At 51.8% G+C, this 14,533-nt stretch overlaps 7 protein-coding genes across 7 annotated transcripts; 4 read left to right on the top strand and 3 right to left on the bottom strand.

The window, feature by feature from the left end:
• Positions 1-351: 351 nt before the first annotated feature.
• Positions 352-1,195, top strand: prs3 (proteasome core particle subunit beta 6; the record flags this gene model as incomplete). Its single annotated transcript, XM_056622900.1, has 2 exons — positions 352-449; positions 508-1,195. The coding sequence occupies 2 exons, from the start codon at positions 352-354 to the stop codon at positions 1,193-1,195; spliced, it is 786 nt and encodes a 261-aa protein (XP_056470316.1).
• Positions 1,196-1,425: 230 nt separating this feature from the next.
• On the bottom strand, positions 1,426-2,303 carry N7532_010408 (pre-rRNA-processing protein PNO1; the record flags this gene model as incomplete). Its single annotated transcript, XM_056622899.1, has 3 exons — positions 1,426-1,482; positions 1,536-2,182; positions 2,237-2,303. The coding sequence occupies 3 exons, from the start codon at positions 2,301-2,303 to the stop codon at positions 1,426-1,428; spliced, it is 771 nt and encodes a 256-aa protein (XP_056470315.1).
• Positions 2,304-2,521: 218 nt separating this feature from the next.
• N7532_010407 (mitochondrial distribution and morphology protein) lies at positions 2,522-4,709 on the top strand (the record flags this gene model as incomplete). The annotated part of the gene is made up of 3 exons (XM_056622898.1): positions 2,522-3,248; positions 3,305-4,518; positions 4,578-4,709. The coding sequence occupies 3 exons, from the start codon at positions 2,522-2,524 to the stop codon at positions 4,707-4,709; spliced, it is 2,073 nt and encodes a 690-aa protein (XP_056470314.1).
• Positions 4,710-5,659: 950 nt separating this feature from the next.
• Positions 5,660-9,876, top strand: N7532_010406 (GTPase-activating protein BEM3; the record flags this gene model as incomplete). Its single annotated transcript, XM_056622897.1, has 4 exons — positions 5,660-8,087; positions 8,120-9,124; positions 9,183-9,785; positions 9,842-9,876. The coding sequence occupies 4 exons, from the start codon at positions 5,660-5,662 to the stop codon at positions 9,874-9,876; spliced, it is 4,071 nt and encodes a 1,356-aa protein (XP_056470313.1).
• Positions 9,877-10,434: 558 nt separating this feature from the next.
• N7532_010405 (uncharacterized protein) lies at positions 10,435-11,201 on the bottom strand (the record flags this gene model as incomplete). Its single annotated transcript, XM_056622896.1, has 2 exons — positions 10,435-11,072; positions 11,132-11,201. 2 exons carry the CDS (start codon positions 11,199-11,201, stop codon positions 10,435-10,437), a joined length of 708 nt encoding a protein of 235 aa, XP_056470312.1.
• Positions 11,202-11,380: 179 nt separating this feature from the next.
• On the top strand, positions 11,381-12,281 carry N7532_010404 (18S rRNA methyltransferase BUD23; the record flags this gene model as incomplete). The annotated part of the gene is made up of 2 exons (XM_056622895.1): positions 11,381-11,403; positions 11,462-12,281. 2 exons carry the CDS (start codon positions 11,381-11,383, stop codon positions 12,279-12,281), a joined length of 843 nt encoding a protein of 280 aa, XP_056470311.1.
• A 630-nt stretch (positions 12,282-12,911) lies between these two features.
• Positions 12,912-14,384, bottom strand: N7532_010403 (isocitrate dehydrogenase (NAD(+)) IDH1; the record flags this gene model as incomplete). Its single annotated transcript, XM_056622894.1, has 4 exons — positions 12,912-12,999; positions 13,076-13,979; positions 14,063-14,255; positions 14,355-14,384. 4 exons carry the CDS (start codon positions 14,382-14,384, stop codon positions 12,912-12,914), a joined length of 1,215 nt encoding a protein of 404 aa, XP_056470310.1.
• Positions 14,385-14,533: the final 149 nt, after the last annotated feature.

The following is a 14,533-nucleotide window of genomic DNA, read 5'->3' as shown; positions in this document are numbered from 1 at the left end:
GTCCCAGAATGGCCAAATGTGAAAATTTCGACGGATAGGATTTCAAATGGCAGCTTTCAAATTCGTGCTCCTTCTGGGCTTGAGAAGGGAAACTGGTAGGGCGAAATCACGCGTTGTACGAGTAGAATGGAAGCTCGCCGTAGTGTCAGGCGGCCACGGTGCTCGAAAGTAGCTGCGGTGTTACATAAGCGCGAAAGGCAGCTGCAGCATCGCGTCAGACATCATCGGACAGACCTCAATGCTTCCATCAACGAATTGACCTTCAACTTCTACCTCCCCTTTCTCGTCTTCCGTTTTGTCGCATCTGAAAATCTTTCACATACACAAATATCCACATCACTTTAGCCTACGATGGCATCGCTCCTGGATCACACAGCTCGCGGTGAGACCGTCGGGTACTCCTTCTCTCAGTCGGCAGCCGCTCCCGTCAAGCAACATGGATTCTACCCGTACGATACACCTATGATCCAAAAACCGACGAATTTTGAGCTAATAATGCTTTCATAGATACACCGACAACGGTGGCTCGACTCTAGGTATCACCGGTTCCGACTTCGCCATTCTCGCTGGTGACACTCGCTCGACATCCGGATACAATATCAACTCTCGCATGGTTCCAAAGGTCTTCAAGATCGGTGGTGATGATGAAACTGGCGAGGGTGCTCACATCATCCTGTCTGTCGTTGGCTTCGCTGCCGATGGGAATGCCCTCAAAGAACGTCTGGATTCCGTGGTGAAGATGTACAAGTACCAACACGGAAAGCCCATGTCAGTTTCGGCTTGTGCACAGCGGCTGTCGACGATTCTATACCAGAAACGGTTCTTCCCCTACTATGTTACCGCCATTCTGGCCGGATTAGACGAGGAAGGCAAGGGAGCTTTGTACAGCTACGACCCCGTGGGTTCGTACGAGCGGGAACAATGCCGTGCCGCAGGCGCAGCGGCTAGCTTGATCATGCCTTTCCTGGACAACCAGGTCAACTTCAAGAACCAATACATCCCAGGGAGCGGAGAAGGACATGCGCTTGAGGCCAAGAAGGCCGAGCCGCTTCCCCAAGACCACGTCAAGCAACTGGTCCGAGATGCGTTCACTAGTGCGGTGGAGCGTCATATCGAGGTTGGTGATAATTTGCAAATGATGATCGCTACCAAGGACGGAATCCAGGAAGTCTATCACCCATTGAAGAAGGATTAGAGCGGGTGTCTATGTTTACAATAGCCTTCTAATATGAGAATCTGAATCTTTTGGAATGACTCTTGTGTTTTGTGTAGAAGTAGAAACGTAATCTTTTTTCTGTACTCATATCTTGATATCGTCACGCCTTCATAGTAGCGGTATAAATAGAAATTTGAAAAGCCCAAGATTGAAACGAAATGCTCCTAAGCGCCCATACCATGCCGGGTATTGATTGAGTGTCGTCAAATTCAAAACCGTTCCTTCATACGGGAAGCAACAGTCCGAAGGTTGCCATAGACTTTGCCCTGTTTGGAGTTAGAAAAGTGCTCTTTTTAGGCCTACTTCCAGGGTGGCTTACAGGAGGACTACCCAGGATCAGGCTGACAATGGCCTCCCGTGCAATATGGATATTTTTAAATCCGCCCAGAATGTGGATCTTCTGGTCTGCGAGCACCACTCTCGTCCGGCTTGCGTTTTCGATCGCAAACTTAGTTTTTCCGTCTTTGCCAGCAATACGGCCAATCGCACGGCCAAGATGCTCTCCATTCAGAGTCTTGACATCCTTAATTTCAAAGGTCTCAATGTAAAGATCATCCAAGCGAAGAAGGGCGATCGCGTCGTCGATATCGAAACCAAGGGTGAAAGCCTTGACAAAATCTGCACCCTTTTGCAGAGCACCCACATCATTGGTAAATTTCGAGGTTCGCAGCTCAACTGCACGGCTCTTGACATTCATTCGGACTTGTAACTTCAGGTGCTCAACAATGGGAGGGCAGATCTTGGTCCAGTTGGCTTTGAGTGGTGTCATGCGATGAGGCGGAACGGGCACCTTGCGAGTTTCGATCCGGTATGCGGTATTGGTATCCTTTGCAGGTGTGAACACGGGGCGGCCCTCTTCATCAATACGCATTTCGTTGTCTTCTGCAGAGTCCACCAATGGGTTTGAGGCATCTGGTTGACCCGTTGCTTGGGCATCGATCAAGATCTCATCGTCCTGATCCTGGGCTGCTGAGAGTTAGCGTGCAGAGCAAACCACTAATGGTGAATATCTTCACTTACGAATAGCGGGGGGTGGCTGAAGCACGGGTGCTTCCGCCGGTTGGCGAAGGGCAGTCGGGGCAGGCATAATGACGCGGTGCTGGAGGAGAAAAAGATGTGCGGAAATCTGTTATCGTAGAATTTATCAGGTGGCGCCCCTCCCAGCGAAAAAGGCCTGTGGGCGCCGCGAGATTTTCCGGTGCAAACATGACAAACATCCGATGATTTCATGCTCCCCCCAATTTGGGAGCTTTGGCAGCCCGTTGCCAACCTCCCCCAGTTGACCCCCAGGATGTGAAGGAGAAGATGTCCGCCAACCTCGGACGCCGGCTATATGCCCATCTCTGGGATTCAGCTACACCCTTCTTAGGCCGCATACGTCCAAAACGCATCGCGGGAACCGAGACCTCAAGGAAAGCAATCGACTCGTTTTTCGCCGGCCGACGACTATCAACACCATCTGCGAAACCCGTTCACCTTACCAGAAGACTTGCCTCCGGTGGCTTTTTTGTCCTCGGACTTTCTCCTACTTCCACTGCTGCCGAATCGACCGCTGCGTGCATCCTTCCGTCTAAGAAATTCGCGACCAAGTATGTCTGGCGGCGAGCCCTACATACGCCAAATGATGGCGGACAGGGTAAAAGTTCTAATGACTGTCGTACTCACTCTGATGATCAAAATTCTGCGAATGTCAAAAAAGCCGATGATCCCCCGGCGCCAAAATCCTCCGCCAATCCCTCGGGCGTGCCTCATTACACACCCTCAAATCGCCACTTGATGGATCGCCTTCCTCACATGCCGCATCTACATCGACCGACCAAGGAGGAACTTCTAGCTGCAGCCACGGGATTCTGGTCGCGGCTCAAGGTACGGTTCAAGTGGTTCTCCATAAGGAGTGTACGACCATTCAATTTAGACGAGATAACGGCACTCTTCTCATGGGTTCTTTTGGGCCATGTTGTTTGGGTAGTCGTCGGAACGACAACTTTCTTCTCACTTCTGATTCTTGCCATAAACACGGTATTTGCACAAGGTTCGTTTCGTTGTGATAGCTCTATCACCACGTGCGTTGCTAACTCGGTTTGACAGAAACACTAGCTGGCTGGGTCGGCAACTATCTCACGAAATCATCTGGGGCTAAGGTTGTTTTCGAGTCTGCCATTGTACCCAAATGGCGAAATGGAGTCATCACATTCAAAAATGTGTTTGTGTCAAGACGGCCTGGCCAGGGCACCGGGCACGTTAGCAAAGGCTCTCCGAAGACCGCCGCCGCCGCCGCCGCGGCTGCAGCCCGAGGCGAACCCGGATCTGAAGAATTACCAATCGTCGACGAGGAAGAAGACACCAATTACACCCAGTTCGACCTTTCCATAGAGACAGTCAACGTTACGTTGTCATTCACAAAATGGCTCAATGGGAAAGGTCTCCTCCGCGATGTGGAAGTGAAGGGAATCCGCGGTGTGGTCGACCGTCGGAACGTCTTCTGGCCAGAGGAAGATCTTGACCCGAAGTCTTACCGACATGAGCATCATCCTGGAGATTTTGAAATTGACTCATTCAAGATGCACGATGTGTTGGTCTCGGTCTACCAGCCAGACAATTTCCGCCCATTCTCTGTCAGCATTTTCTCTTGCGACCTTCCCCAGTTACGCAAGCAGTGGCTTTTCTACGACTTCCTTTCTGCCAATATGATGTCGGGATCCTTCGACAACTCACTTTTCACCATTCACCCTCGCCAAACTCACGGCTTTACTGGAGCTCGGCTAGATGAAGACGTGGAAGAAGACGGCAAACGTAGCCCATGGAAGAAGCATAGCAGGATACGTGTCGATGGTCTCAACATTGACCATCTTAACCGCGGTGTGCAAGGTCCATTCTCATGGATTCACGAAGGCACAGTCGACATCGTGGCAGATATCATGTTCCCCGCAGAGAACGATGAGAGTCTGGCCAAGGTCATGGCCGACTTCTACGACCGTCTTGAGGCTACTGTCACCTCGAACCAGTACTCGGAGTCGGTTTCGCAACGGACACACCCAGAACTTGAAAATATGTCCGACGCCGACAAACGATTTCTGGCCATGGACCTCCGGATCCATCTTAACAACGTGCGAGCTGTTGTCCCGATCTTCACGCGTGACCTCTCCTATATCAACAATGCGCTCATTCGACCGATTGTGGCATACATCAACTCGAAGCGTACCTTCATCCCTATCAACTGCCGTCTAGTCAAACGCGTCGGTGATTTTGATGGAAGCTGGACTATCTTTGACAGTGCCTTGATGGACGATTTATCCGCCGCGGTAAGTGGGATCGATTCTCGTATGTTTTTTATCAGACTAATGTTTCTTATCTTGGACAGACCTACGACGCATTTGCCCGGGATGTTGTGGATGATCAAGCGCGCAAGAGGCGATTCAAGAAGGTTGGGTTTTGGTCTCTTCAACTAGCCGCACAGGCCATTTTCATGGGAATGGCGGGCAACATTGCATGATTCTGCACATTTCGGGGTCCTTCCCCTCACGCAAGCCATCTTTCTGGCGTTCGTTGGGCGGTTCTGTAACATAACCCATTCTTGCATTTTGGTGGAGTCGGCGAGCATATCTTTGATCTGTTTCTATTCCTCTCTGCTCTATTTGCTTCGGCATGTATTATACCTTTCCACGCTAGCATCGCATGCCAGAGTTGAGATCCGGGGTGCCGGACTCCTTCGAACTGATCCTCAACTGGCAGTCACCGTATCGTAAATCCCGTCGTTTTGGTATTCTGGCGATCGGTGGTCTACCAGGAACCTCGAGTCTCACGATGCTGGGCCCTTTATTGATTCTCAAATTAGAACCTCATGGTCCCGGTGAGCTTCGCATCCCTTGGTAAAGGTAAATTTCCCGTTCGCCGCGTATAGTTTCCAGCTGCTTCCTTGCCCTCCACTGATCTCTCTCTCTCTCTCTCTCTCTCTCTCTTTCTGCTAACCTAGATATCTAGAGAGCCAAGAAGCAATGCAGTGGTGGTAATATATATATATACCTCGCATTTCGTGTGTCGCGGTGAGCATTCAGTACATAGGCCCTTCCAGGCAGTTCAACTAGAGTAGAAACTGCGAAGAAAAGCTAGGATCAGCTATTATCCCAGGCGCAAAGTGGATCACCAACAAACCCTCGTTTCCTCGTTTCTGGTTTAGCTGTCACCAGGGATCGTCACCCGGGGCTCCACCGACGAACTCGAGACTAAATAGCCAGAATTCACAGGAACCTCAACCCCCCTTTTTTCGACCTCTTCGCCTCCCCACCATCGGTGGAAACAACAAAGTCCGCGTTGCTCGGCTGAAACAGCCCCCTTTCTCCCGAACCTTCAGCTGCCGGGGACCCGCTACGGCAGCCTCTCCCCTCCACACACCCCTGGGCCCTTCGTCCCCCCGGAGACCCCTCTGATGCTGATCCCTGAATCATGTCGCAGCAGCGAGGTAGCGAGGAAGACGTCTCAGGGCCGACCAGATCCCAGCCTTCCGCATACCCGCCTCTAAGTAGTGGTCTCATTCCGCGAGATTACCTGGGGACGCGATCCGAGGTGACTACGCGCCCCGGACCTCCTGGTTCTCGCCATATCTCACCGTCACCTTTGCATACCACATCTCTTCCGCAATCCCACCTTCGCGACGAATCACCAGCATCGCAGAGCCCGCTTTCTCCCAGATCTAGTGCGAACCCATCCCCTTCTCATAACCGTTCGCCTATCTCTCGCATAGCCAATGCGCCATTCCCTGCACCTCCATCGCATCCGGCCTATACCTCTGCTCCAGTAACAGGCGTGACAAGCATGGAACCGGCAGATGTTGCCGCCAGACCCGGTGACGGCAACATTTCAAAACAGCCTGGCGTGACAGAGCCCGATCGTTCCGCAACTTCCTCCGTGAGCTCTATCTTGTCGGCGCCTGGGGAACGCCCAACTCATCGCGTCATGCCTCGCACTTCCTCGATTGATTCCGCAATCTCGTCCTTGTCTTCAGCCTCTCAGAAGTCAACTTTTGATGCAAATGCCCTCAGCCCAGCGGATATTGGAAACCTCATCAATGCTGCCGGCTCTGCAGAGGCAGTCATTGTGCATCTTCTCCGAGAGAAACATCAGGCAGCCTCTCAGAACACGCAATTATGGAAACTGGTTGATAAGCAGCGGACTTTGATACTTGGACTGAATAAAGATCTCGAGCAAGCATTCAAAGAGAAGGAAAAATACAAAAAGAAGCTCAAGGATCTACAGGACTCTACGCCTCCAGTCCCAACTACCGATTCTGCCGTTCCGCGAACTGTCTTGCCCAATAGTGACCAGTTGCCTGCCGGTCAGGTCTCAACTGCGCTAAAAAGAAACAATCCGAGCGAACGGCGAGAATTAAACAAACCGACCGACGCGCCACAGTCTGGTCCATCCAGAATAACTGGCGAAGGCCGTGTAGGCTTCAGCCCGATCTCCGAGACCCCATCTCTGGTTGGTGTTGAGACACAAAGACTTGCACAACCAAGCCGCAAACCACCTCCTGCGCCTTTAAATCTACGACCGGGAGATACTCGGGTGGAGCTTGCGGAATCTGATTCGGACTCTGACTATGGCGATGTCCAAGGAGAAGGTGGAAGATCCAGCATGGACCGCGGAAGGAGGAAAACGCGTGAGGAGGACGATCGCGATCGTGAGGCTGCACTGGACAAGGAACTTGGCGTCGAAACTACCGCCGGGGCGAAGACATTCGGAACCTCCAACAGTTCGCGCGATACCACTACGTCCGCTAGCCCAGCCACTCTTCCCCGCGAACTTGTGACAAGATCGCCGCCAACCATTGGTGGCACTGGCCCCTTGGGATCTGCTCTGCACTCCCGGATTCACCCTGGGGCATCTAATGGACGCTCGGGCGTCTCTGTCCCCAAAAGTCCTGGCTTACCATTGAGCCCACGGCCAGAAGATCGGCCTATGGGTTCCCCTTTGCCTCGAATGCCTCGAGATATGGCAAGTCCCATGGCTACGGGCTTTAATAACACCGGGCTGCCTATCTCGCCCCGAGCGGCTAACTATCCTGTACCCTTTCAACCAGGAGATCTCCCAACAGGGGCGGGCAGGCCTGGGGGGCCGATCCCGATGATTGATCCCACCGTCAAAATCGATAGTCCCAGGTCCCCGCAATTCCTCGAAAATGATAACACCATCTACCAGGGATTAGTGTCCGACGAGTACCCGGGACTATTATTGCCTCCAAACGCCCTCCCTCTGATCCAAGTTCGAGTGTCATCGTCGCGACTTCGGCCTTCTCGGAACAGTTATATGGCATCCAAGCCACTCGACGAAGAGCCTGTGTTTACACTGAGCGTCATCTCTCGATCTGAGATGGTGGAGCTTTGGCGAGTTGAAAAAGTCATTGCGTCTCTACCGCAACTAGACCACCAAATCCGACAACTGGCAACGTTCTCCGGAAAGTTGCCCGATCGCACCATTTTTAGTGGTCATTCACCCGCCAAGGTTGATGCGCGACGAGCCGCCTTGAATCTGTATTTCGACAGTCTCCTAGACACACCCATGGATGAGAAAGCCGCGCTGGTCATTTGCCAGTTTCTGACAAATGATGCCATCGAGCCCCGAGACGATGAAACCAGCCTACTGAAGGGTCACGGACAAGCAAAGTCCGATATGTCGAGGGGACCAGATGGCAAACCCCGGAAAGAGGGCTATCTTACCAAACGAGGAAAGAATTTTGGCGGGTGGAAAGCACGATACTTTGTTCTCCATGGACCCGAGCTGAAGTACTTTGAATCCCCAGGTGGTCCACACATGGGCACCATCAGACTCCACCATGCGCAGATCGGCAAGCAGTCTCAAAACTCCAACAGCCAAAGTAACTCCCCCCTGGGTCTGAGGAAGATTCAGACAATCAGTATCGCCATGCATTCCTTATTCTTGAGCCCAAAAAGAAGGACTCCTCTGCACTTGTTCGTCATGTTCTCTGTGCCGAAAGCGACGATGAGCGTGACACTTGGGTAGATGCTTTGATGGAGTATGTGGAGAGTCCTTCGTCGGACAATGACAGCCGGGCCAATACCTCTTCCAAGAACCAGCCCCAAACTCAACCAAGACAGTCCGTTGGCGCTACAGCAGGGGCGAAGCCCAAAGGTCAGCCAACCAATGGCAACAAACGACCTGGCAGAGGCGTTGAGAGTCCCGAGCAAGAGAGCGGAGGTATGGTTCAAGGGTTTAGCTTTGATGACGCTGTCGCAGCTGAGCCTCCCATCCTCGGCTCTTCTCTTGAACAGGCTCCTCGATCGCCTCGCATCCCGGCTGCTCTATCGACAGAAATTCGTGATCTAAACCAGGCTATTGAAGCACCCCCGCAATCTCCGAAAATCATTTCAGCTCCCACAAACGGTGCCATCATTCAGGATGTCGGGGCATGGGGCAACAAGTCAGCGACGTCTACAAAGGAAAAGAAGCGCAGCATCTGGGGATTCCGCACGAGGTCTTCTTTCGATCTGGCTTCGCAGGTCAACAACGACGGGTCAGCTGTTGGCAACCTTGCGCAGGCTGAGCGGAAGGACCCTGTCAGGCCTGTGTTCGGTATACCTCTGGCCGAGGCCGTACAATACTGTCCGCCTCACGGTGTTGATGCTGAACTCCCAGCTGTGGTTTATCGCTGTATTGAGTATTTGCACGCCAAGGGTGCAGCCTCGGAGGAAGGCATTTTCCGTCTCAGTGGTTCCAATGTTGTTATTAAGGGGTTGAAAGAAAGATTCAACAATGAGGGCGACGTGGACTTCTTGGCCGGAGACCAGTACTACGATGTCCATGCCGTTGCGTCTCTGTTCAAACAGTACCTTCGAGAGCTTCCAACGACTGTTTTGACTAGGGAGCTTCATCTGGACTTCCTTCGTGTTCTTGGTATGCATGCATCTCACTTCTTATATCATTGTCGCGTGGCAAAGCTAACTTAGGACAGAGCTTGATGATCGACAGAAAAAGGTAATGGCGTTCAATGCCCTGATCCACCGACTGCCGAGGCCGAACCTCGCATTACTTCGAGCCTTGTCCCTTTTCTTAATCGAGATCGTCAACAACTCGGATGTCAACAAAATGACCGTCAGAAATGTGGGAATCGTCTTTGCTCCAACTCTCAATATCCCAGCACCGGTATTCTCGATGTTCCTTACGGACTTTGACAGCATCTTCGGTGATGTCAGTGCTACATCCACAGCCGTGGAATTGACTGTCGACAACAGTCTGTCGCCAGATGATGTTCGATCACCTCGTCATCAAATGTTCACCGACATACCCACGCCTTCATATAATCAAACTTCATTTAGAGGCGCGGGTGATGCGCAGGGAAACTATGCTGAAAATTCCCGGGTTCCTCACGACACAGGCTTCATTCCCATGCAGCCAAGCTACGATCAGCCAGGTTATAGACATGATGTCTACAATCAACATCAGGGATCAGATGCTCCATTTTCCTCGTTGAATGGCATGCTATCTCCTAATACAGACGACTCCCGCTCAGCGAAGACAAAGAGACGGGAAAGCTCAATGCTCTTCATGGAAAATAGTACGCAATTTTGAAGCACTCTGAATGTCTGTTCAATTACTGACTTGCCATTGCAGCACCTGAAGATTTCATGCTCCAGCAGGGCAGATAAGCCACGCATGCAATCCTACACCAAGTTGCAGGGACATTGACGTGCCATCCCAAATGTCTTCGGTTATTGTGCTATGATATGAGCGTGCCTCTGCATCGGAGCCATGTCCAATTGATCACGATTTGCACACGGAATGATGAATTTATCCACTTGGCAACGATGCGCGAGGGAATGTTTAATGATAATGGTAATTAGGATAGGATGAGGTTGCAATATCGGGGGCCGGTGGCCCTGAGGCTATGTTGACGTTGGGAATCTTTATTTGATCTGTCGTTATACCCCTTCCTTCACTTTTATTTTTATTATCTATTTTTCTCCTTTATCACTTTTTGCGCTTTTTTCTTTCCATTCTTTTGCCCTTTGGTGGCGTTCTAGTTCTACTACCTAGTTTTGGGAACGGATTTAGTTGTCTGCTCAGCATGATTATTGCGCATTATCATGTTTTTACACCAAATGCATCTCGACTATTTTGAATAAATGGCCTTGCCTAGCATTGAATATTTCAAAAGAATCTCTTATTTTCACATTTCTGAAAGCCTTGAGACAAGACGACATCTTTTAAAACCGTTTGGCCTGGTCACCTCTCCAGAAACCGATTATCTCGCCATTCTCCTGTGCCCAGTCCCGCACATTATCAACCAGCGCTTTGGCCATTCCTTTGTTTTTGGATTTGCCGTCGGAGGGGCCTCGGCTGTGGCCAAGTCCGGCTGAAGCACGCTCCCCGGTAGCATATTCGGAGCCCATGCTGGGAAGAACGTTTTCACCAGCACTGAGACTGACAAATAGAGCAAATGGCACCAGCCAGACACACAGTCCGAAGTATGACGCGACTTCGGAGAATGAAGGCATCTCGTCATAGTCTACTTGGTAAGGCTGGCGCCAGTTGTTGTCTGCCTGCCGTGATGGTGCCGGCGGCTTCGAAAAATGACGGAACCATAGCCAATGGTTGATGAGGACCAATATACAAGATAGTATAAACAATGGATCTGATAATTTCACGATTGGGAAGCGACGTAAATTGCTGGCGTAGACCAGGTGCGAGAGGATGCCGAGGAGGGAGAGAAAGAACGGGAATCGGTCGAAGATCACGAGGAGGACCTGTATCACAATAATTCCGTATATCAGGCGATTCAAAAGTCGACGTGCGAGGACCGTGTGCTCTTCAACGAGCTCAGAGAGGTAGTAGAGTCCTGATGCTGCCTTCGGTGTCAGTTTGGATCTATCTAGACAATTCGCGGTCGGAGAATGAACCTACCGATGGCTAGGGTAAGGAAGGAAAACCCGACGATGACCCCGAGGTATCCTACCAGCGGTAGAATCCACATGGTGAAGATGAGCAAATTTCAGTCTCGTGGGAGACGGTGGGTGTAAGAGCCAAAGAGGACACTTGATGTTCGCGCCGGCGATGACGCTTCGGGGGAGGATCTTTATGCCTCAGGCCGAAACCCCGCCGAAAAAAAAGTCTCGGTGGGCGACGGCTTTGATCCTATCTCAAACAAACATCATGTCGCGCCCCGAAGATGTCCTGTATGGTTTGATACCTTTTCCCTGAAAGAACTATAGCTGATCGCTTGTCCGACAACAGTCCGCCAGATCTTTTCTACAATGACAATGAGTCACGCAAATATACCACTTCTTCCCGCATCCGGAATATCCAGGCCGATATGACATACCGCGCCCTTGAACTACTCGATCTAAAGTCGCCGTCACTGATCCTCGATGTCGGATGTGGCTCCGGACTTTCTGGTGAGATTCTATCTCAGGAAGCTCCGGAGAATGGAGGTCCACACACGTGGGTGGGTATGGATATCTCACCGAGCATGCTGGATGTCGCCCTTCAGCGTGATGTGGAGGGTGACCTCTTCCTGGCGGATATCGGACAAGGCATTCCATTTCGACCGGGTTCGTTTGATGCGGCGATCAGTATCAGTGCCATTCAATGGCTGTGCAATGCGGAAACCAGCGATGTTAGCCCTGAGGGTAGGCTCAAGCGTTTCTTTGAGGGTCTCTACGCCAGCCTTCGTCGTGGAGGAAGAGCCGTCTGCCAATTTTACCCCAAGAATGACACCCAGCGAAGCATGATCAGCGGAGCAGCGATCAAGGCCGGGTTTGGTGCCGGTATGCTCGAGGATGACCCCGGTACGAAGAACAGCAAATTGTACTTGGTTCTCACAGTCGGTGGCGGTGGTCTTCAAGGAGATATCACAGGTGTTGTTAACGGCATGGACGATGTAAATGTCCTGGACGCAAGGAGGAAGGCTATGGAAGTGAATAGTGCCCGAGGTGGGCCTCGAAAGGGCGACAAGGCGTGGATCATTAAGAAGAAGGAACAGCAAGAAAAAAAAGGGAAAGTGGTGAAGCACAATTCCAAGTACACTGGTCGAAAGAGACGAGTGGCTTTCTGATTGGTCTTGCAAAGCCCGTTCGACCAATTTATACCACCGCTGGCCATGGCCCTTTATCATTGTCCTCGATACCCTTACACCCATATATACACGATACCCCCTTCTAGAGTGGGATCTGATGAGTTTGTGGCCCGACTCTGTTCGCAAGGGCAGTTTCTAGGCGTTCAAGCAGCCCACCTCCAATCTCAATTTGATTCTCCCTGCAAGTCTAGTATTTGACAAATTTATCCACCAGGGTGAACATCTGCTGGTGTCCGCGTATGCGTAAACGGATATCCAATGTTGATTGTCGTGACATGCACGCAACAAAATTTGAGTAAAGCTTTGATTAGACCTTGCCATTTTCCGCCTTAGCTGCCTCGTTAGATTCTATCAGAATATTGGCCAGAACATTGACCGTCGTAGGCAATACGCATTCGGAATAATTTCAAGTTCTTGAATCCAAAAAATTGTCTATTGCTATAACTTGCCTGGGGACTTCGCGAGCTAAGTAGAAAGAGAGATAATACATAAATGAGGATCACACCAGCCGACTCTGATCCTGCAGGATCAACTGCCGGGAGGGTCGACCAGAGACATCCCCAGTCGTAGCGTGGCGGTTGGAACTGTGGAAGGCGACGAGATCGAAATTTACAGAGCAGCCTCCATCTTGTCCAGAACAGCACGGGTGAATTCGTGAGTGGTAGCCTGACCACCCATGTCGCGGGTCCGCGTCTGTCTTTGGCAATTGTTAGCGATAGGCCTATAGGAAGAGTTCATCCATGGAAGAATAACAAAGGAAGAAGCCCACTTACCCCTCACCGATCACATCATAGACAGCCTTGGAGATGCGGTTGGCGTGGTCGTCGAGGCCGAGGTGACGAAGCAGCATAGATCCAGAGAGGATCATGGCGCTAGGGTTGGCCTGGTCCTTGCCCTTGATATCCAGACCGACGTGGCGGCAGCCGGGCTCAAAAACAGCAACGTCACGGCCCATGTTGCAGCCGGGGACGACGCCGGGACCACCAACCAGGGCGGCACCAACGTTGGAAAGGATACCACCGTACAGGTTAGGCATGACCAGCACGTCGAACTGCTGGGGGCGGGAAACAGCCTGCATGGAAGCGTTGTCGACAATCATGTCGTTCACCTCCAGGGTAGGATAGTTCTCGGCAACCTTGTGGAAGGTGCTGCGGAAAAGGCCGTCGGCAAGCTTCATGATGTTGGCTTTGTGGATGCAGGTAACCTTCTTACGGTTGTTGGCGAGCGCGAAGCTGAAAGCGAACTTGGCAATACGCTCGGACTTGGCGCGGGTGATAATCTTAAGGGACTCGACAACGCCTTGCACGGACTGGTGCTCCAGTCCAGAGTACTCGCCCTCGGTGTTCTCACGGATGATGCAAAGGTCAACATCCTTGTGGCGGGTCTCGTAGCCGGGGATGTTCTTGATCAGCGAGATGGAGGCATAGATGTCCAGCTCCTGACGGAGAGCGACATTGAAAGACTGGTGACCGGAGCGCTCCACGGGGGTGTGAAGGATACCCTTCAGACCGAGCTTGTTACGCTTAAGCGAGGCCAGGGACTCCTTAAACAGTTCCTCCGAATGTTTGTTGCCGGTGTCAACACCGCTAACGTCGACCTGCTCCCACTCAATGGGCACGTTGTCGGCCTTGAAGATGGTCTTGACCGACTCGGCGACCTCGGCACCAATTCCGTCGCCTAACAATGATCAGCAATTGATCGATCGTGTGCAAGCCGAGCACAATCAAGTCGGCAATGGAAGAATGTCAAATCGAGCATACCGGGAATGAGAGTCACAGTGTACTTGCCACCATACTTGGTCGGCTTGAAGATGTCAGACTGGACGCTGGCAAAGGCTGAGTCGTACGATGTTAGTCCCGCGAAGTTATTATCGAGCGCGCCGGAGTAGTCTCGTAGGTCAATGGCATACATCTCACAGGCATGGAGCGACCGACGTTGGAAGCCACGGAGGCGCTGCGAAGCAGGGTCTGAAACTGGTTAGCGCGCGACGCGCGACATTGGGGGGAGGAGATGGTAGGGGAGAAGAGAAAGAAAAATTCGTTCAGGACATACCCGGGCAGGCTGGGCCGTTCGAGAGAACATTTTCAAGTTCTTTGGCGTGAAAATCCAAGGACGAGTTGGTGGGAGGGGAGGAGGCAGGGGAGAAGGGCGGGCGGAAGGGAAGGATTCGACCAAAGGGAAAACGGAAAAAAAGGGCCCCGGATGGGCTCGGCATCGCGCGACTCTGGGTA

Source organism: Penicillium argentinense, assembly GCF_028826775.1.
Source record: "Penicillium argentinense strain IBT 30761 chromosome Unknown utg000010l_segment0_segment0, whole genome shotgun sequence".
Taxonomy (NCBI): domain Eukaryota; kingdom Fungi; phylum Ascomycota; class Eurotiomycetes; order Eurotiales; family Aspergillaceae; genus Penicillium; species Penicillium argentinense.
The sequence above is the reverse complement of the archived record's forward strand: the minus strand, read 5'-3'. Positions and strand labels throughout refer to the sequence as shown.